The following is a 20,879-nucleotide window of genomic DNA, read 5'->3' as shown; positions in this document are numbered from 1 at the left end:
TACCATGAGGACAGGAGCCTTCTGAACAGCCTGATATCACATTATCTTAATGTAATTTAGATGGAATGAGAGGCTGCGACTTTCTGCTTCTTGGCTCATGGCTGCTGCTCTCCTAATATACCTGTAGAAAAAAGCCTCAGACCTTACTAAACCTTCTCGGAAATAAAACACTTAGCCGGAAAACTCTTAGGAGGTGAAGGCCAACGTCCTGCTCTGGTTTGGGTGGGTACAGGGGGATACAGCGAGCCCTCAAAGAGGGAGGAATCGTGCCTAGAAGGAAGGCATGTGGCTATGGACTTTTGGCTAGAAGGGGATGCCAGGCCAGGCCCCCAGCTCGCTGGCATGCTGTGGGAGGCAGAATGCACTGGCCAGGGGGTAGGCTGCTCCTGCTGGGATCAGCTCTAACCTACTCCCAGTGAATTAAGTAGCAAATCTCCCCCTGGCTCATTGGGGGCAGCAGCAGGCAGTGTCTCCTCTCCTAGCGCAGCCTGAGCTGCTGTGACCCGGGCTGGCAGGATGGCTTCAGGGCTGGGCGCACGGCTGCCACTGCTCCCCTCCTCACCCCCTTGTGGCCATCTCCATTGAGGGGCTTCTCTAGAGGAGAGGGTTACAGTTGTGAGAGTCATCAATGGGGCGTCCCTGGTACAGACCTCCTGGTTGATTTGGGGAGGCAGAAAGGCAGAGGGCCTGTGATCGGTGATGTTTGCTCTGCTGCTCCTGAGCACGGCGTCACCTCAGAGAGCCCACAGGCAGCGGGCACTTCATAGCCAGCAACACAGCAGGACGCGCCCGCGCCAGGCTGCCCAGAGTCCTGCTCCTTTCAGACCTTCCAGGCTGCAAGGAGTCGAGCTCCCTGCAGCCCCTGGCTTCAGCCTGGCCCTGCTAGCAGCTGAGTGCAGCGAGGAAACAGACAAACTCCAGTGCTGGCCACAAGCACCAACAGCTGCTTGGAGCCTGATCAAACCCATCAGCCCGGGCTGCGTAACCGCCAGCCCCCATATTGCAACCCAAGAAATGCTGGCAGGATGAGAGTCGGCGCCAGGGAATGGGGCCTGAATCGCCTCTCTCGGGGCTGTAAGTCAGCAGCAGCCCCACAGACAGACATGGGGTTGCGCTGCGGTACGCGAGAAGCGACTTGGGCCCCGGACAGGGAATGGCCACATCCTTGAGACCCCGCGAACGGGCGCAATGGGCCCCTTTCCCACGAGGCGCGTGGTGCCAAAGGGCGGAGCTGAAACGCAGTTATCAGCTGGGACCCAAATGGCTCCTCGCGGGGCAGGCCCAGCGTTCTCGATGGGGCAGATGTCGCCGGGTGCCTCTGAGCAAGTCGCTCTTTACTCACACGCTGCCACTCTGGCCTCGTGGGTCGGCGCCGGCTGCGGTAAGGGGGATCTGCAGCCTGGCTTAGCCAGAGATAGCCGCAGAAATGTCTAGGGCCAAATTCTGCATTGCAGCAAATGGTTTCAGCTCCATTCACTTCAACAGAGTCTTTCCTGTTTACACCGGCAGATCATTTGGCCCCCTATCCTCCTGTCACCAGCATCCCCTCCCGGACTTTTCATCCTCCTTAAAGCAGTGGGGGAGTGGCCCGACGTGGGGGTGGAGCAGGATTCACAGCCTAGAAGGCTGACCGGGGACGCCTCGCCAAGGCTCCTGCTGCGGTATTAACACTGCCTGCCGCTATAGTACAGGTCTCCCCGCGGCAACAGCCGGGCCTGCGCCTCCTGACACACCCCGGGCAGCTGCTAGCACAGCTGAGTGCACAAGGCACTGCACAGCTCTGAGACGTCCGCTAGGATAGAACAGTGACGCTGCATCGACTGACGTCACAACAACGTTTGCTTGCCACCGTTAAATCCCTACCTTTGTCACCCCACCAGACCAGAGTCCCTCCCGTTGTGGCAAATGAGCAGAGAATGACCTTATAGCCTGGGTACTCCAGCTCCCACCAGCGGAGCACCTGCCACCCGGTGCAGGCATAGGCCGGATGGCATCGCCTTAATCAACGCCGCCCGCACGGGGATCGGCTGGTCCAGAGGCGCCGTGATCGCTGGCCCCAACCCCTGTGACTGCGGCAGAGCCTCACAATATGAAGCAGCTGCTTGAGCGCGAATCTCTGCCAGTGCCCTGGTGGAGTGCAGCGGTGGGGCAATCACATGTGCACAGACGTGGGGGGTAGCAGTGTGGACACAACTAACTTCTTAAAGCTACGCTACTACCACTGATCTAGCCGGGCCAGACACGCCATGCAGGGGCCCTGCAGGAAAGCTGAAGTTGCTCCTGACTGACACTGTTGTAACTGAGGCCAGGTCTACACTATCACTTACTGCGGTATCAGGGATGTGAATAAGCCACCGCCCCGAGCGACGTATGTTACACCGACCTCAGCGTCGGTGTGCACAGCGCTATGTCAGTGGGAGACGCTCTCCTGCCGACCTCGCTACCGCCGCTCGCGGAGGTGGGGTTGTCATGCCGATGGAGGAGCTGTCTCCCGTCGGTATAGAGCATCTTCCCCAGACGCTCTGCATCGGCGCAGCTCCACCGCGAGAGCGCTTCTGGTGTAGACGAGCCCGGAGGTTGCTGAAAGTGAGCACAGTGGCCCTCTCCCCCTGCCCAGTTGGACGCGTTTTAATGACAAGGGGATGAATAGTCGCAGGCTGTTTTTGCAGCATTCAGCCAGCCCTACAGAAGACTGGTCTTAACAGAGGTGAGGATGAGTGCCAGAATTTGGTCCTGGAATTCCATCCGAATCCAAAGGTTCCCAAAGTGTGAGGAGATCTCATGGGTTCTGGGTCAGGCTCATTGTTTATTAGCTCATTAAACGTGTTGCTGGGCTCACCCAGAACCAAAGCTGGCTCCGTGTTCAGCATCACCCGCCGCTGCCCCGCACCGCTGTCCATGTATGGTCCAAGTTGGCTTCCTGGAGCCTGACATGCGAGCCAGGTGAGGGAACAGGGCCTGGCAGATGGGCCTGGAAGAACGGAGGCTATTTAAAGCATGAGTTTCTGCTAGCCAGTGTCAGAGAGAAATACTTGGTGTGGAGGGGCAACGTGGTGCCCAACTTTGGAGGCAGAAGAAATGCCAAGGAATGACCTGAGCTGCTTCCTACGCACCAGGGGGCCAGCAGGGCAGACTGGGGCTGGCCCATTACACAGGGCTCTGTGCTGGTGTCCACTTTTCTCCCGAAAGCCCTAAATGCTCATGATCCCGGAGGCTGCCTCTTCCTGCATCCTCTGCAGGCAGGTCCCCCTGGGGAAGGATATTGCAGCTGTCAGGCTCCAGGCTGGAACTTCTGGGGCTCTCAGGGGCCAGTTCTGCCCCCGCCCCTGGACCGGGCATCTGCAGCACCTGAATTTCACCCCTTAGAGGGCACAAGACGCACCTCTTCTGCCTGGCTTTTGTGCACCGGGGTGCTGGCAGCACTGGGTATTTACCCCCTGCCAGCAGCAGCAGGGGCTGGAGTGAGCACGCTCCCTCTTTGGGGTGACACTGGCCTCTGAGGCTCCCACGACAGATGCCTGTGAGAGCAGCACGCGGCTGAGTGTGGCACTCTAGCGGGGCCGAGGGACGGGGACTGCACTGCCATGGGCTCGCCACAAGTGCACAGGGCAAGGCCCAGCTGGAGAAAGCTGTCACTTCGTCCTTGTTTAATTCCTGGGGCGCCCTGTCTGAAGGAGCAGGCTCTGCCCTACGCTGCGGGGCCCGGACTCAGCTCTCACAGGCCGTTTCCATCTCTCACTGCTGGGCTCTTGTGATCTGAGCCCGCAGGGGGGAGATGGCTCAGGAGATCCCAGACAGCCCCAGCCCTGGAGCAGGGTGCGGTGCCAGCAGACAGGCTGCCAGCTCAGCAAGATGCTCCCACAGGCTGGGGATGGAAACCGCAGCCTGAGCCACCCTCGCTGGTGTGCGCGGGGCCAGGAGCTCTGTGCCAGGGCTTGGCGAGCGCTGCTCCCTGCTGCCATCAGCTGGGTCTTTGGCCAGTGGCTGGGCCATTGGGTCTGCCCCAATGCACCCATCCCTCATCCTCAGCTTGGCCTCCAGTCAGAGACATGCCAAAGAGCCTGGAATGGTTACAAGCACTGGAATGGGTTCCCTAGGGAGGTGGTGGAATCTCCTTCCTTAGAGGTTTTTAAAGTCAGGCTTGACAAAGCCCTGGCTGGGATGATTTAGTTGGGGATTGGTCCTGCTTTGAGCAGGGGGTTGGACTAGATGACCTCCTGAGGTCCCTTCCACCCCTGATATTCTATGATTCTTTTCCAATCTGCCCAGGGCAGCCGCAGTGGGTCTGGAGTCACTGTGGGGTTGGGGCCTTGGAGCATAAACTGACCCACTGACTCCAGATTTAGAGCAGAACCTCCATGGCCCCGAGTGCCGCTGTTTCCCGGGGACCCCACGGGGCCGGGGGGGTCGCTGGTGGGGAGGTGCACGCGAAGGAACGGCATGGGGGGGGCTCCTTTGTGCTGCCCGTCGCTCCGGGCTGACCGGGTGGCGTGCACACAATCCGCCGGGGTTTGCGGGGAGACGCGCTCCCACGCGGGGATGGCCATGTGCAAATTCCCACCAGTCAGAGTCCCAGTGTTACCCAGGACACGCTCCCTTGCACTGCCTCCTCCCCGACCCACTGCCAGGGCCCCACAGCGTGCAGAGCTGAGGGAGCAGCCAGGCAGCCCCCCACCCCAGGGTCTCAGCCCTTCGCCTGGCCTCAGCAAGGGGAAACGGTTCGAGGATACTGCCACCCAGTGGCAGAGGGCAGGAACTGTGCTGGCAGGGACGCCCTCTCCAGCCCCAGGAGGGCCCTAGCAGCATGTCCTGGGGCCCAACCGCGCAGTCCAGCCCTCAGCCAAAACTCAGTATTTGCCTGGCTGTTTATGTTTCACTCCGGTTTTGCCTGAGGGAGTGAGGACAGCAGGGTTAGGCCCGTTACTGGGTCCATGGCAGGTCTGTTTTCAGTTAAGGGGGGCATTGCTTTTAACAGCAAAAATGATCCCAAGTTTGGGTAAGGAGCAGAAAGCCTGTCTGCGCATTGCTTTCCCCCTTTGCTCCCCGGTGCCAGTGCCCAGCGGCGCAGGGCCAGGAGCCAGCCCAGTTTACAGCCCCCCGCTGGTTGCTCCGCTGTTATGTTACTGTAATTGTCATGTGACTGCAGCTTGAGCAACAACAGGAATTGTCTCTTCATCTCTTTTTCCAGGCTGTGACCCAATGTGGATTTGGTTAATAAAATGGCCCTTTGCCTTATCGTTCACCATTCTGCTGGGTCCCCTCCAGCACCCGCACTTTGGCTTCCTAGAGGAGAAGCTACCCTTCAACTCCTTTTAGTCACCGAGTCCCCCCGTCCTTACTCAGCATCAGCACGGAAAGTGACAAAGAAGATGATTAGTGAACAATATTAATGGGTGGAAGATGGTCCTTGTTCATTCAGATTCATTACAGTGACAGCTCTTGTCTTGAAGGGCAATAAAGATCGAGATGGGATGACAGATTCTTTACTTCTCTCCATTATGAAGTCAGTTTGGGAATGTAATAAAAAATCATGCAACTCTTAATGGAGAGAACAGCACTTCCCTTTAAAAATGGTGACACCTTTCTTTCTCTTTCTTTCTTTCTTTCTTTCTTTCTTTCTTTCTTTCTTTCTTTCTTTTCCTTCCAGAGATCTGTTGTAATATGTGTTTTAATCCTGAAACATCAGCCTGGCTGCCCCATGGGAGCTGGTGTGACACTGATCTCTCCTCTGGAGCAGAGAACTCAAACAGGGGATGCTGTTGTGTGTGGAGAGGGTGAGAGGTGGGTGGGGAGCACAGCAGCTCCCCAGTAGCTTTTAACATGTGCTGGCCCAAATCCTCAGCCTTTGCGCTGCTATGGAGGTGCAAAGCCCCCTTAAACTGGCAGCCAACCGGGGAGTCTCCTTGCACAGGGCAAAACCTGGGGTGACAGAGCTGGCATCGTCAACTCTAGGCCAACCCCTCACAGTCCCTGGCTTTAGGGGCCTTGTTGGGGGGCGGGGGCAGGGGATGGCTCAAGCATGAACCGCACGCCAGTCATCCTAGCTTGCTGCAACTGCATCACAGGCTGCCCTGAGCTAGAGTAGGCCTGAGGCTGCTCTACATTGTGCCAGGGTTGAACCCCCACCCCCGGCAGCCCCAGGGATCAGGGAGGTGCAAGGGGGGCTTAAAGCTCCTGTGCAAAGCACGGCTCAGCCAGACCTGAGAAATGTGTAGGGGCAAAACCTCAGGTTCAGACGCCCGTAGGCTGACTCGGGCGCGCCTCTCTCTGAGGCAGACAGAACGAGCACCATGGGGCCTACTGCTTGGCAGGGGAGTAGCTAACCTGGCTTCCCTCTGCTCCGCACTCTGGCTGCTGCCCCGCCAGGGTGGCTGCGTATCTCTCTCTGGGCCTGGGCCTGGTGATCAGCACTAGCTGTGAAGTGTTACTGGTGCCGTGTTCTCTACGGCCAGGATAACGCCCAAGCACACGGCTCATCCAATGTGCCACCCACCTCTGTGGGGAAGGAGCGTGCTCACCACCACAGCAGAGCAGCGTTAATGGCCTGAGCTGGCTTTACTGACAATAAACCCAGGCTGGAGCCCTGCCTGCACGGCTGCCCTTCAGAAATAGTATCGCTGCTCCATGCTTTCCCTCCTCTCTCCAACTCTGCAACCCCTTGGTAAACATCCTGTGGCGACTCTGTCGCAGCCTGACAGATCGCCTGATAAACTTTACTGGGGAGAGTCAGGGAGTGCGGACTAGAATATCTCCTGGCTGGGGGGCTGAGGGCCGGGGATCCCAAAGTTCAACAGGAATCCAAGCAGGAGTCTTGAGGGCTCAGCACTTGGGCCAGCGCTCTCCCTGCCCACTGCCTGGGTTCGGCAGAGCTGGTAGGGCCAAAGACAACACTGTGCCTGCTGCAGTATTTTGCCAGCCTGACACCCCCACACAGCTCCTGCCCTGTGACCTTTCTCCCCTTGCATGCAGAGCGAGTGACTTCTCTTTGTGTGTCTGCAGGAGCTGGGGGCTTCCCCAGGCTCTGCGGCTTCAGGGCCAGGATTTAGAGCCGGCTCTTCACAGAGAACACTGCAGCCTGGTCTGACTCTTCCCAGCGTTTGCAGGGTTCAGAGCCAGGTTCTGATTCAGCCCACCAGGATGACATGGGTCAGCTGATCCCATCTGCCCTTCCCAGTGGGGGCTGAGCTCAGCCCTGGCTCTCCAGTGCCCACCTCCACCGGAGCAGGGAGAGGCTTCCCAACGGCCTGCACGCTGGTCCCAGGGGCCGGAAGCTGCCCCGGGGGAGCCAGGCCTGGCAGCTCCGCACGGCACTTGGTGGCCTTGGTCTCGCCGGTGCAATGTTCCCTCCAGACTTTGTTACCTGCTGATCAGACTGCGGCCAGGGCAGGAACCTGAGAGTTTGTGAGATTTCTGCTCTGCTCCCCAAAGCCAGGGGGGGGCTATTTACAGACCCGTATGTGTGCACTGAATTCCCTCCGCTCCCCCCCACACTCACTCCCTGAATTGCAAGCAGAGGGCCGAGTCCTGCAGCCCTAAGAACAAAGCTCCCTTTGCTTCAGCTCTGGCTCCGGCTCAGAGATGTAGTGATGGCAGGATGCCCGGAGCCATTCAGCAGGACTTCGGGGCCAGCTCCTGCAAGGTGGTGAGTGACCTCTCTGCAGGACGGGGCCCTCATTCCTCTCGCACCTCATGGGTGACAAATGCAGGCACGTGGACCTAGCCGGTGGCCAGGCTGCTCGGATTCACCTGCAGATTAGGGAGATGGCAGCTGCAGTCTGCTCCTCACCATCAGACCTTCCTGCTCCTTGGGTTCTGGAGAGGCCGCGATGGCCCCGGTACCACCCTGCCGGTGTGCTACGGCTGAGATTGGTCAGAACTAGGCGGAGAGTAGGTGTCTCGGTGGAAGAGGTTCATTGCCCAGTCCCCATGTGTTTGCTGCGGTCCCTGCAATGTTTGCTGCTTTTAGCCCAGCCAAAACCCCCCAAGGCCCAGGATTTCAGAGGAATCAGGGCTCCGTCTCCTCCCACTTCCTGGGGGGGGCACCCCATGGTCTGGAAGCTGCAGACTGAAGTCACGGTGTATGGTGGGACTGGGGAATCCTGTGACGAACCAGCTGGTTGGGATGTGACCACTATTTTCTGCTGCACAGAGTCAGAACCACTCCCATGAGTGTGAGCGTGGTGGGCTGGACCCAGCCTTGGTGGTGCCTTACTACACCCTATCCCAGGAATCAGTCCTGGGGGAGGAATGGAGCAGTGAAGGTGGGTCCTCCAGGCCTGTCTAGAGAGGCCTCTCCAGAGCAGCCACTTGGAAACTACAGAGGCCTGGTCCTCCAAGGGCTAGAAGGGCTACTGACTGCCAATCACAGCCCGGCAGGCTTAGATAAAAGGCGCTGCAGAGCCCGGGCAAGGCAGTCCCTGGGCGGGACCAGAGGAGTGTTGGTGTAGGCGTGGCAAGGTGCAGCTCTGGCCAGAGGCACCTGAGATTAGCCGGGATTTGCAGGGCTCTGGCTGAATGGGCACAGTGGGGTTCGCTGGGAGCGAGGGGCTGAGAGCTCTGGCCCTGAGCTATGGGTGAAGATAAGGGGCCAGGCGGGAAGAGCTCCAGGGAATGCAGTGCAGGGCTGCTGTTCAAAGGGTCCATGGGTTGGAACCTGCAGTAGAGGGTGGGCCTGGGTGCCCCTGGCAGCGGCAAAGTGGCACAAACCCCAGAAAAGGGGGTCGAGCCTAACCTAAGCCCCAAGTAGGGGACAGGGCTTGTCTGGAAGCCGGAGCGAAGGGCTGTATTTAAATGGCCTACAGCCAGGTGTGAACACCCTGTTGAGGGCAGATAGACTGTTCCTTTGTTGGACTCTTTGCTACCCTGGAAGGGGTTTGCTTTGGCCTTGCAATCTGCCCAGAGGGCCGAGCCACAGAAGACCAGCAGAGACAGGCAGACGGCCTGCAGGGGCGTCAGGAGTGGGACGAGGAGTGCAATCCCCCCCTCCCCCTGAACTGCAAGGCGGTGCTCGAGAGGTGAGTGCCCCCCCACCACAGTGGGACATAGCTCCTGCTCTGTTGTCCGCTGGTGGGGATTCTCCTTGACATCGGGCCCTTCAAAGCGGAAGGTTTTGAGCTCTGTCCTGAGCAACGGCAGGGTGGGATCAAGATTTGGGAGAACAGGGTGAGTGGGGACCTAGCGAGACTGCGGCAGGGCACGGGGACAGCCAAGGAACCTAGGGAGCCTCCTGCCAGGGAAATGAGGGAATGCACTACCTGGCCCAGTGCCAGGTGCTGCTCAGCCAGCCTCTCCTGCAGAGATCCCGCTGGGCAGACGGGGCTGGCCCGTACCCCGCTCCACCTGGCTGGGATCACAGAGGGATGCTGGACAGACACCCAGCAGCCCCAGGCACCCTCGCCACGCTAAAGCCAACAGGTGCAAAGGTGAAGCTGAGAGCGCCCCAAGCCGTGACATGTCTCTCTGCCCTGAATGACTCATACGTATCTCCACTAAATGGGACCTCTGGTCACCCGGCAGACTGTGGGCAGGGACCTTGTCTCTCTCCCTCCCCAGCTGCTGCAGGGAGGGGGCAGAGGAGTCCGGAGATCCGAGAGTTTGGACCCTCTCCTCCATCTCTGGGGTGTGCTCATTCAGTGCCCTGCCCCCGTGTGCGCTCAGAACCTGACTGCAGTGGGAGCCGAGCACCAAGCCAGATGGCGTCCTTGGAGCCCTGCCTCCCAGGCTGGAGCCAAAGCCCGCAGTGCTGGAGTCGGGAGCGGGGGTCGTCCTGGAGCTGAGCCAGGAGTTATCTCCAGGTGAAAGATAACGGCAGCGAATGAAAGCAGTGTCTGTCCGACACGCCAGACAGCAAGTTGCTCTGTATAAAAGAGACTATAATACAGGGGAAGTCCTGCTCTCTTGTATCTAGATGGCCCAAGGAGGTGGCGTCTGGATTAGGTGTAGGTTACGGTTTGGGGCTTGGGTCCAAGGGCTAGGCTGTGGGTTTGGATTAGAAGAAGCAGAAATCTTGTGAATTGCTCTGGTTATATTTCTGCCTTAGTTCATTGTTAGAAGATTTCGGGTATGTCCAGACCAGGACCAGGAAACTGGCTCCTCCTGGTTTTGGCTCTGATCTGGAGTCAAAGCTGGGGGTTTGGGCATGAGGATTGGAATCCAAATTCCAAAGGAGCTGAGTGGACTCCGCTGCTCTGTCACTGTTCTGTGCTTGTTTCTCCACACTGCACCTGAACGGTCTGATGCAGTTTCCGCCTCCGGGAAGCGCTGCCGTTTCAGGAGGCAGCATTGAGGCAGCGTATTACAGGGGAGATGTGCACACTTTGTTTCCTTTTGCTGGAGACTTTACTTTTGTTCTTTCTTGCTGTGTTGCTTTCCTTGACCTAAAGTGAAAGTCGTCCAGGCTGCAAGTGTATGGAAAAACCCAGTAAAGAGTTCCTCGTAGTTGCCTGGATACAAGTTCGGAGCTGAAGTTCCAGTTTGGGCCCATCTCTGGGTTTGACCCTTGTCACTTGAACGGACTTTCTATGCAATATGCTGGCTTAGTGCCTGTGGGGATCAGGTGTCCCTCCAGTGGCTGAGATAAGGACCTGCTGCTTAGGTCACAGTTAATTCAGGCTCCTGCTAGTGACGGTCTCCGAGTTCCATCCTCCCTATTGCCTCCTGGCCTGTCTGGACTCCTCAGACACTCCAGCGCTGTCGTCTGATGGAAGAGTAGTTAGCACATTGACTTCATGTATTTGATCACGTTTCTCTTGAATGGCTGGTCCTTGCAACTATAACGGTCTGCTACTTGCTGGCGGCTTTGGTCCTGTTGGTACCCGTGTGTGTGTGTGTGTGTGACTGCCGTTTGTAACACACACATCTGTATATTCAGTATCAAGAGCGGGCGTTCCTTTTTCCTAGAAGGACAATCCCTGACAAGTGGAGACGATACACTAGAAAGGCTGTTGGAGATGAATGCTTGAGACAAGCTTTGACTGCATGATTCATTCGCCAGCCAATCCATCCTGTCTGAACGACTTCAATTCTATTGACTTCCTGTGAAGGCTCAGGTGCAGAATCATTTTCTTACATAAACTCTGTTAATACTTAACGTGTCTACTTCTCACATGAACAATGTAGTAACAGGAATTTAGGAAGCAAGCCCAGTTCCGCACAGAAGAGCTAATGACAAACTGTGATAGATGGTTACAAGATGTGCCGTGGGGGTTCTGCCTTCCTGCTAATCCCGGAACATGCACTTGGTCATTTGTATTGGAGCCAGGCCTGGCAAACCTCTGAGGGGGGGTGTGGGCTTGCTTACAGGACTGGCATTGGGGGAGTGGGGGGGGGGAATAGACAGTTTAACCCTTAGATCAATGGCTTGAATTACAAAGGGCCCTGAACTGGATCACCAGGCCCAGCCTCCCCTCTCCTGACCTCTGAGGGAAGTTCCAACCTGCCTCCCCGTGTGGCTGCGGACTGAGAGCTGGGCCTGCCTCCTGGTGTGGTTCACTGACATGTGCGATGCGATTAGCAGTCTGCCTCCAGCCCCCAGCACTGCTGACGGAGCAGAAGCCGGGGAGTGAGAATCGCTGGAGCCCGATTTCCCCCTTGCCTTGCACCATATGGAGTCATTTACCCCAGTGCACAGTGGTTTACCCCTGCGCTGGGTTCCTGGTGCCTTGGTGATACTGTGACACAAGGTGCAGGGCGGTGGATGCTGGACTCTAGTCGTCACTTACAGGGGCACTGTCAGGTCAGATTTCACACCTGTGTAACCCTCCCCAAGGGGCTGCAGGTGCAGGAAATCTGTCCATGCAAGAGCAGCATTCGCGTCAGTACGGCTGCTGGCGTAGCAGTGGAGTGTGCTGTGTCACAGACCCTCCCCGCAGACCCTCACCTCCCTGAACCCCGGGGGGACCCGCAGAGAGGCTTCTACTGGGCTCTGGGCAGGCGGAGGGGACGAGTCGGTGGTCGCACCCCGCTGTGCTCTCCGAGGGGAAAGAGACGCTCAGGGTCCCTATGTCTCACTCCATTTAGGCCCAAACCTGAGTTACTGATGCCTACAAAGCTCCCACTCCTAGGCCAGTGGGAAGGAAGCCCCCAGCCGCAGGGGCCGGGAGCCGGCTGGCGCAGACAAGAGGCAGTGCTGGGGAGGTAGTTCTGCCCTGGACCTCAGGCTTAGGGCTCAAGCCCTCCCTGCCCTCGCTGGGGACAAACCCCTGCCTGCTCTCTGCTAGGGAGCGGTGCAGAGGGAGCTCCTGGAGCGTCCTGTCCCCGGGGTGGGAATATCCCTCCTGGGCAAGTGCTGCCCCACGTGGGCTGGTGCCACTGAGCAGGGTCTGGAAACGCGCTCTCCCTGCTTTGCCATGCAGCTGGCAGCCAGGGCATCCAACTTTACTGCTGCTCACCCTCCTGTTGCAGTGGAAGCAAAGGGACCAATGCAGCTGGATCTCGCTCGGATTCAGCTTTGTGCTCCCTGCCCTCACAGCGCGGTGACCCGTGTATCACTGCTCTGTGAGAGGGGGTGGGGTGGGTCACCTCTTGGCAAGGCTCAGGCTCCCGTGTGGCATCGCCAGGCGTGTGTCGACAGACGGGGCTGCTGGCGGGTGTGGACGCCGGGATCTCTGCAAGGCTGGGAGTTTCCTTCTGATCTTCCTCTGGAGGGGCAGGGGGTGGGAATCCAGTGAGCACCCTGTGCAGCTCTGCCGGGTCAGCCTCCTGTTGCAGGTCCCAGGGTGGATCCATAGGGAACGAAGCTCTAGTTGTGGGGAGGACAGGCCCCCCTGCATGGCTTCTCTGGCCGCCCTCCCGGCTGGCTTGTTCTACCATTCCTCAGCACCCTGAGCTGCACCCACCCCCTTTCCCAGGAGGTGTAGCCGTGCCAGAGCCCCATGGCAGCTATCCAAGGGGATCGCCCTTGTCCCTGGAGAGAGGGTGCCATGGAGAGCCGCCCATCCCCTGGGCCGCAGCCCTGCCTCAACCCCGAGGAACACTAGATGGGGAGCTGCTCTGAGGAAGGATGTTCCCAGTGGGAGATCAGCCCCGGGCTTGTCTCCGCTTGCAGAAGCAGAGGGTTTTCCCACACATCTGCAGCTCCGCTGTGCACTTTGGCTCAGCCAGGGGAACTGTCTGAAACACCAGCGTATGGTGCAACCAGCAAGGAACGGAGCGGAGCCCTTTGCCAGGCTGGTCCTGCCAGGCCTAGGAAGTCTGCTTTGGTTGGATTTGTTTTCACTCAAACACACGTCACCCTTGTAAATCACAAGCCCCTTTCCCCAGTCCCGCTGCGGGGCAGCAGCAGAGGGAAATCCCAGTGTCCTGCACCAAACGCGACTTGCAAAGAACTGCCGACTTGGGCCACCATTGTTCAGGACTGGAGCCCCAGCCCAAGGCTCAGCTGGGCGCAGGCTGCCCTCTGCAGTGCCAACAGGCCTGCCCCCGGGCTGTCCTTCGCTCCAACCCTTCACGGGGGAGTTCTTCAAACAGGTTTGGCTGTAAACACGTCTCCCCTCTGCCCTGGAGTGGAGGGGCAGAGCCTCCAGCTGCTTCCTCGGCTCACCCTGGGGGTTGAGATTGCTCAGGGAACGTGCAGCCCTCCCGCATAGCCGCTGGGCCGCATCCTGCTCTCACGCGGGCCAGGGCGCTCCCTGCAGGAGTGTAGCTTTGGGCCCTCACCTGGGGGGACGTTCTAGGCCACAGGGCACCAGCGGGCAGCGTGGGCTGTAGCTGGGCTGGGAGTCAGGGCCCAGCCTGCTCTCACCCACTGGGGTTACGCCCCTGGCAGCAGTGGAAGACACCCCCCCCGTGCCCCGGGCTGGTGCAAGCAGAGCCAGGTGCCGCCAGGCTGGTACCTTTCACCAGCCCCACCCTCCCCTCAGCCCTTAAACCAGGGCCCGGGCTGCAGGGCCAGCAGGCCTGCATGAGCCGCACAGACACCAGGAGCTCTGCAGACACCCCGCAAAGATCAGCTCTTTGGGGACCCAATTCTGAGCAGGGTCCAGCGTCCAGGGTGCTCAGCCCCCTGCAGAATCGGGCCCAGCAGCATCAGCCAGAGCCCAGGATCGGGCCCAGTGACCCGGCTGGAGCAGGCTCTCCCTTCAGGGGCTGCCAGGTGCTAGGACCGGAGCAGCGGCGGATGGACAGGGCGCTGGGTGCTGCCTGCTCGCAGGCCCGGGTGAAGGTGTGTGTCAGACGTGCCCCCTGAGCCTCCCCCACACTCCTGGATTCCCCCTCCCTCCGCCACGGCATCAGGGGAGTTGCTCTGTTCTCATGGCCTCAGGTTCCGGAGCTGGCAGGAGCGAGTCCACCCTGCCAGCAGCAGCCCCTGCCCACAGCTGGCACCGGGCTGGCACCGGGCTCGTGCGGCTCTCAGAGCTCGGGCTGTGAGCCCGGCAGCCACGGGGAGCAAGGAGCGGTTCCGCTCTGTGCGCAGGGAGCGTGCGGAGAGAGAGCTGGCTGCAGTGGCAGGTCCCCGGGCGGCGAGCGTGCGTGGTGTGGCCAGGCTGCTGAGAGGCAGGTGCCCTGGGGGGATGAGTACTGCAGGGAGAGCCCCGTGCATTGGGCACCCTTCCCTCGCGGTGCTGCTGCGGGCAAAGGCCCACCAACTGGGCCAGCCCCTGTGGACATGGGCCCCTGAGGGGCGGTACGGGTGCATGGGGGAGCAGCACCCCTGGGCCCCTGCACACTGTGCTCTCCCCAGCATCCCAGCCAGGGGGCGGCCCGGGACTCCTACACGTGCAGCTGAGAAGCAAACTTTGGTCCCTGTTTGCAGCTGCTGCCTACAAACATCATAATCCTAATCACCAGCTCGGCGGGGAAGGGCCCCTCCCCAGCCTCCGCCTGGGGCTTATCCTCACGCCACGAGCCCCTCAGGCTGCTGGCTGGACTGAGGCCTGTCCTATGAGCCGGCTGAGTTTACTGCAGGAGCTGGCTCCGGCTGCCCGATCCCCCGGAGGGTCTGTGATACCGGTGGAACTCCCAGCTGGGTCTGGCAGCTGCTGTCCCACGCTGGCCAGGATCGCCTCTCGGCGAAGCACTAATGGGGACCCTTGCCTGGGTTCCTGTGGCCTATGTGCAGTCCCAGACCAGGGAAGCGAAATCCAGGTGAGTGCTTAGCACAGGGGGAATCCAGCCACCTGGGGCAGGTGGGTGTTATCACGGGGGCCTTGTTGAGCTCAGTTGCCAGGAGAGGAAACAGCTTCAAAACAGGGTATGATTCTGGGTGCCCACCTTGAGCCCTGATTTTCCCGGTCACTCTGCGTCTCAGATGGTGGTGCAGGTGCTCAGCACCTGTGGCAATCACATCAAGGTGCCTAAGAACAGTCACCCCGAATGACCCACCACTCTTCAAACTTTGGGCTTTAATCCATAACTGGGCAGGATGAACTTAGGGGCAGTGCGCAGAAATAGACTGACCCCCCTGCCTGCAAACTAAAGGCTGATTCTAAAGGCACTTCTGCATGGGATTAGGGCCGTCCAGTGCAGCGGTCCTGGCGTATTAGTACAGATTACTTACTAGAGTAACAGTTTGTGGGACCAGACCCTCAGTTTGCTGGGCCAACTTCAACCCTAGTGTAACTCAGCTGACATCAGTAGAGTTCGCTGGGCATGAATTTGGCCCATCAGATAGGTTTTAGGGGCCTGATCTTGCAAACCCAAAATAGACCTTGCTCAGGTTACCAGTCCCAGGGACAGCCCTGGCAAGGGAGGGTTTCCAAGATCTGGCCCAAATTTTCTTTATGTTTGAATATTTAAACACCGTCCTGGTTGAGTTTTGCCTGGTCTTTAACTTCAGGACGAGGTGTGCTACATGATCTCCCATAGCCCATCACAGTCTTTTTAAAACCATTTTTCAAATTGCTCTCGTCATTTAACTAAATATTTCCACAGAGGAGAAGGGAACTGCTCAGTTGAAGAGGACAGAACTATTAATATGCATCCGAAGAAGTGGGTTGTAGCCCACGAAAGCTTATGCTCTAATAAATTTGTTAGTCTCTAAGGTGCCACAAGTACTCCTGTTCTTTTTGCGGATACAGACTAACACGGCTGCTACTCTGAGAACTATTAATGACAATCCATCATTGGATCTGCATAAATTCAATTCCAGTCCAGCTGGAGCCACAGCTGGTGCGCCATGGTTCCCAGATAAGGGATGGGGTGAGGAACGTGTGTATCTGTGAACAGTTTATAAAAGTTAAAATGGACTGGATTCCTTTCTCGTTTACATCAGTGTAAATCAGGCAGCATCCCACTGAAGTCAGTGGAGTTACCCCACTCTTAGTGAGAACAGAATTAATCCAATGTGTTTCAACATCTGTCTTTGGAAACCAAATACTGATGTCTTAAGAGCCAGACACAGAACTGTTTGTAGCCTTGTCAGTTACACAAACAAGCTGTTCCTTTCTGGTGCTCTTTGTTACTAAATACCTGTGATTCCAACACCATTGTTAAGTGATTTTTTTTTCTCGTGGTTTAAACAAGAAGGTAGAGCCAGCTAAAACTGAGCAAGGCAGCAGATAACATGCCTTCAATATACACGCTACAATAATTGCTAGCAAGGATAAATAGGTAATGTGCATTAAAAAGAGCCGAATATCTATTTTTACTCTTCCCTATAAAGTATTTTTTAAACTGAAACTTAAGGGCTGAATTCTGTCCCAGTTTTCTCCCAATGAAACCCTTTGCTGTCCGTGAGGTGGCAAGGGATGTAAATGGGGGTAAAATTTCTATTTGAAAATGTTAACTCATCCAGGACGGAAGCCTACAACAGGGGCCTACATGTCCCCTCTGCATTGACGGACTACCCTGGACGTCAGGGAGCTCTGTGGTATAGAACTGGGGTACGTGAAAGCCTGGAGTTGTGCCTGATGGGGAATGCAGAACTGACCCCTCCCTCTAGTACCCCTCCATCGCTTTCCATGGTGCACTTGAGGAAGTGACTAGCAGCCAGATGAGGAAATGGGGCAACAGCCCAGATCCCAGAGGAGAGGAGCATTGTGTTTGTATTGTACAAATTTGGCACTTAACTGCTTCAGTGAAGTGTGCACAGGAAAAATGTGTAGACAGCCAGACAGGTTATTAGTATTGCAGAGACAAGGTGGGGGAGGGAATATCTTTTATTGGACCAACTTCTGTTGGTGGAAGGGAGCTTTCCAGCTCCACAGAGCTCTTCCTGAGGCTTTCCTGGGGCACCTCTCCCTACTAGACAGAAGGGGAAACGACTGCACTTAGATCTTGTGTGTTCGTGGGGATGTTGAGTTGCGGTGCCGGAGAACAGCTCAAGGAGTCTAAGGGCTTTGTCTGCATAGTCCTTGGAAAGGAGACAAAAAAGCAGTGCCTGCATCTTTGTTAGGAAGCCCTGCAGAGATTGACCCTGTGCACTGGTCCTCCCCCCTTCCCCGGCAGCAGCTCCAAGGAGCTCTCTCTGAGGGGGGAGCAGAGGCTGATGTGGGCATGTGTATGGAAAGGGGGGCTACAGGTATGATCTGTCTGGTCTCGCAGTCCTTCTGGCTTTCATTTCCCCAACACCTGGATGCAGTCAAGCACCTGGCCAATCCAGACAAAATCTGACGTGTCTTTGTGGTGGGATTTGGAAGGAATTCCCTGCAGATCCTGGCACGGTTTAAAGCTGTCCGCTTTGAGTTAGGACTTGTTAAGGAGGGTTATGTGAGCTGAAATCTGAGCCTGCCATTTGCCTCTATCTGGGGCTCACATCTTGCCGGGAAATGGGGCATGACCAAGTCAAAGGGGTCGCTTGCTGCTGGTATTTATAAGGGAAGATCATCTGCCCAGCCCCAGCGCTACTCCCCTACCTACATGTTTTCTGTATTAGGGCTCAGGCAAAGCAGAGCCTTATCAAAGCCACGTGCACTGTGTTAATCAGGGAGCTCAGCCTGACTTGGTTCTGGCTAGTTAGCCCTGGGGAAAGGACTGCACCTTTAAGCTCTCCCTAAAGGAAAGCATGGATCTCGTTTAATTGAGTAGGTGCAGCTATGGCTTTCCACGCTCCTGCTGAGTAACATCAGCGAACAGAACCGCTCCGCCAGCTTTTGGGGTGGGGGAAAGAGAGCGGGTGTTTTTGTAAACTTTTCTTACTGTAGCTTGATTTATTTCAGTGGAGAGCTACATCTGACTTACACCAGGTTAGGACCCCAAAGAAGCAGGCCTAACGCACTCCTGGCATCCGTGCTTGCAATTTCAACTTGGAATTTAGGCTTCATTGGCAGGATCAATCCATCTCCCCTCGGCTCTGTAATTTTGTTGTTGTTCAGCAGAACAACACAGCGCTTCCCAGGGGCGCTGCAAGGGGCATCTGATCAGATTCATTAAAAGGAACTAAACTGCTGCTAATGAAGTGAGATCTTTGTGCACAGGCTGCATCATCCTTCTGCCTGACGGGGCGGAGATAACAGCTACACAGCGCCTGCCTCAGCATTGTCTGCAGGGAAACCCCTGGACTCACGCAGCAAGCAGGGGCTCCCAGACACAAGTCAGACAGTTTATTATTGTCAAATAACTTCCCCAAGGAAGTGAGGCATTTATTGTATTGTAAGAGCATTCAGACAGGATCTTTGGTGTCACATTAAAAAAGAGGGAGGGGGGGGCGCAAGGGAGCTCTCATGGAAAACACGAGTGGCCCACCCAGCGGAGGGGCTATAGTACAGAGGCACAATCCAATATGAACAGGTAATGATACAGCCAGGGTACGGGGGCCCCGCGCGCAGCCTGCCGCACGTGGGCCTGTCAGTCTGTCCTCTGGCCGTGACAGTCCAGAGTCCCGCTCACCAGGGCCGCCACACAGAGTCCGCTGTGAGCGAAGGCCCGCTGGCGGGGCCCCCAGAGCCCGGCCCGCCGCTGGGATACAATGGCACCACGGCCCCGCCAGGCGCGAAGGTGTTGGGGATGAGAAAGGCGAACTGGCCGTCCGAGGCAGGCACCAGCTGGAAGCCACCGTACACCTTGGTGGCCTCCCCCGCCAGGCTCCCCAACTTGCAAGGCATCCCGCTGAGCGGCACCACACCGCCGCCTGGGGGTGCTGCCCCCGCGGGGATCTGCACCAGCGGCTGCCCGAAGGAGGCGTGTGGAGCCCCGGGGGGGGGCAGTGGCGGTGGCTGCGCCGGGTAGTTCATGGCGTTGAGCTGGGTCATGCAGCTGGCCAGGTGACCTAGGAGACGGGTGCGCACCTCGGTGTTCACCCCCTCGCAGGTGGAGAGGAAGCGGGTCACCTCGTTCATGCACTCGCTGAAGCCGGCCCGGTACTTGCCCAGCACCGTGGGGTCCGTGCTGAGAGCAGCTGCGGGGCAGGAGGGAGAGACATAGGTCAGTGCCTGTGGGGCACGCGGAGCAAGGCATGCCCTCTCCTCGGGTACATGTGGGCCCCCTCCCTGCTGCCCGGCTCCGTCCCCTCCCCAGGATCTCACCCCCTGCACACATGGGGTCCTAGATCCCACCGCTGTCTCCTTCAGCCTGGTTGGCAGGACTCGCTGCCGCCCATCGCCTGACCTTACACCTGCTTCAGACCTGGGGTTTCCTTGCTCACCCCCCACCCCCGTGCGGTGCCGGGACTCGGGCAAGCCGCTGCCTCGGCGCCGACAAACGGATTCCCCCTCGCACCCCCCACGGTCCCCCCCGCAGCCACCGGCCCGTCCCCCGCCTTTCGGGGCCGTGCAGGCAGCGCCGAGCGTGGGAACGGCCCGCGGCCAGGGCAGGGCGGAGGCTGGAGCCCTCGGAGCCGCGGGCGGGGGCCGGCAGGAGTCACCCGGCAGCGGAGAGCGGCCCTCACCCGTCATCTGGGCGCGCTGCAGGCTCCGGAGATGCTTCACGGTCATCTCCAGGATATCGGCCTTCTCGAGCTTGGAGTGCCGCGAGCTCTGCGGGGAGAGAGACATGAGAGCTCCCGGCGAGCCTGGCGGGGGGGGGGGGGGGGGGGCGGGCCCCGCCCCGCCCCCCGGCACTGCCCCACTCACGTCTTTCTTCAGCGCGTCCAGGATGAGGGTTTTCAGCTGGCTCAGGCTCTCGTTGATCCTCGCCCGCCGCCGCTTCTCCATGATGGGCTTGGAGGACTGCACGGAAAGCGGGGGAGGGAGCAGTGAGTGCCACGGCTGGGCCCCCCCAGCGACCCCCGGCCCCGGCCCCCCCAGCGACCCCCGGCCCCCCAGCGACCCCCGAGCCCGGCCCCGGCCGCCTTTACCTTGCGGTGCTCGGACGCGGTCTTGGGTTTGTCCGGCGTGGCGCTGACGCTGGCCGGGGTCGCCGCCACCGGGGAGGAGTTTTTCTCCATCATGTCAGCGGGCATCTTCCCGCAGCGCCGTGCACCGCCCCAGGCTGGACGCGCCCCTGCCGCAGGCGCTCGGGCGGCAGCCCCGGGTCAGGCGAGGCGGCTGCCGGCGGAGCGAGTCCCCCGGTGTCCCTGGCCGCCGCTATTTATAGCCCGGGCTGCACGCGAACGGCTCGTGTGAAACTTCCCAAACTTTCTTTCCCACAGTAACTTTCAGCCAATGGGAGCCGGGGACACGCGGCCCCGCTCGTGGATGGCGCCCACCCATTGGTTGCCAGGCGCAGCGACCGGCGGCCAATGGCGCACGCCTGGGCCTGGGGCACCGGAGGCTACAGTGTCAATCAAAGGCGTTTAACCCTTTCGGTGCCCGGCTTCTGCTATTGTATGTCCTTGGGGGGCTGTGTCCCTTCTGCTGCGGTGGCAGAGAGTTTGGGGGCCGCTTCCTGTCCTGTGTCCTGTGCCCGAGAAGGAGTTGCACGAATGCCCGGTTAATAAGCAAGTTAATTAGCAACCTGCAAAATGACCCCCTCGGGCAAGTCCTGGATTTTCTTTGCTGAGCCAGTTCCAGCATCAGGTTTTGTTCGTTGTCGCGGCAAAAGGGTGCGTGGATGTTGTGTCTGTT

The 20,879-nt window shown here is 58.6% G+C and overlaps 1 protein-coding gene across 1 annotated transcript; it reads right to left on the bottom strand.

The window, feature by feature from the left end:
• Positions 1–18,484: 18,484 nt before the first annotated feature.
• HES1 (hes family bHLH transcription factor 1) lies at positions 18,485–20,372 on the bottom strand. The gene is made up of 4 exons (XM_026649870.2): positions 20,171–20,372; positions 19,947–20,042; positions 19,763–19,850; positions 18,485–19,273 (listed from the first exon to the last, which is right to left on the bottom strand). Exons 1-4 carry the CDS (start codon positions 20,273–20,275, stop codon positions 18,762–18,764), a joined length of 801 nt encoding a protein of 266 aa, XP_026505655.1. The 5' UTR covers positions 20,276–20,372; the 3' UTR covers positions 18,485–18,761.
• Positions 20,373–20,879: the final 507 nt, after the last annotated feature.

Source organism: Terrapene carolina, unplaced genomic scaffold, assembly GCF_002925995.2.
Source record: "Terrapene carolina triunguis isolate 2854851 unplaced genomic scaffold, T_m_triunguis-2.0 Scaffold88, whole genome shotgun sequence".
In the NCBI taxonomy this organism is placed as follows: domain Eukaryota; kingdom Metazoa; phylum Chordata; order Testudines; family Emydidae; genus Terrapene; species Terrapene triunguis.
Note: the sequence above shows the minus strand (reverse complement) of the source record. Positions and strands in the feature narration are given on the sequence as shown.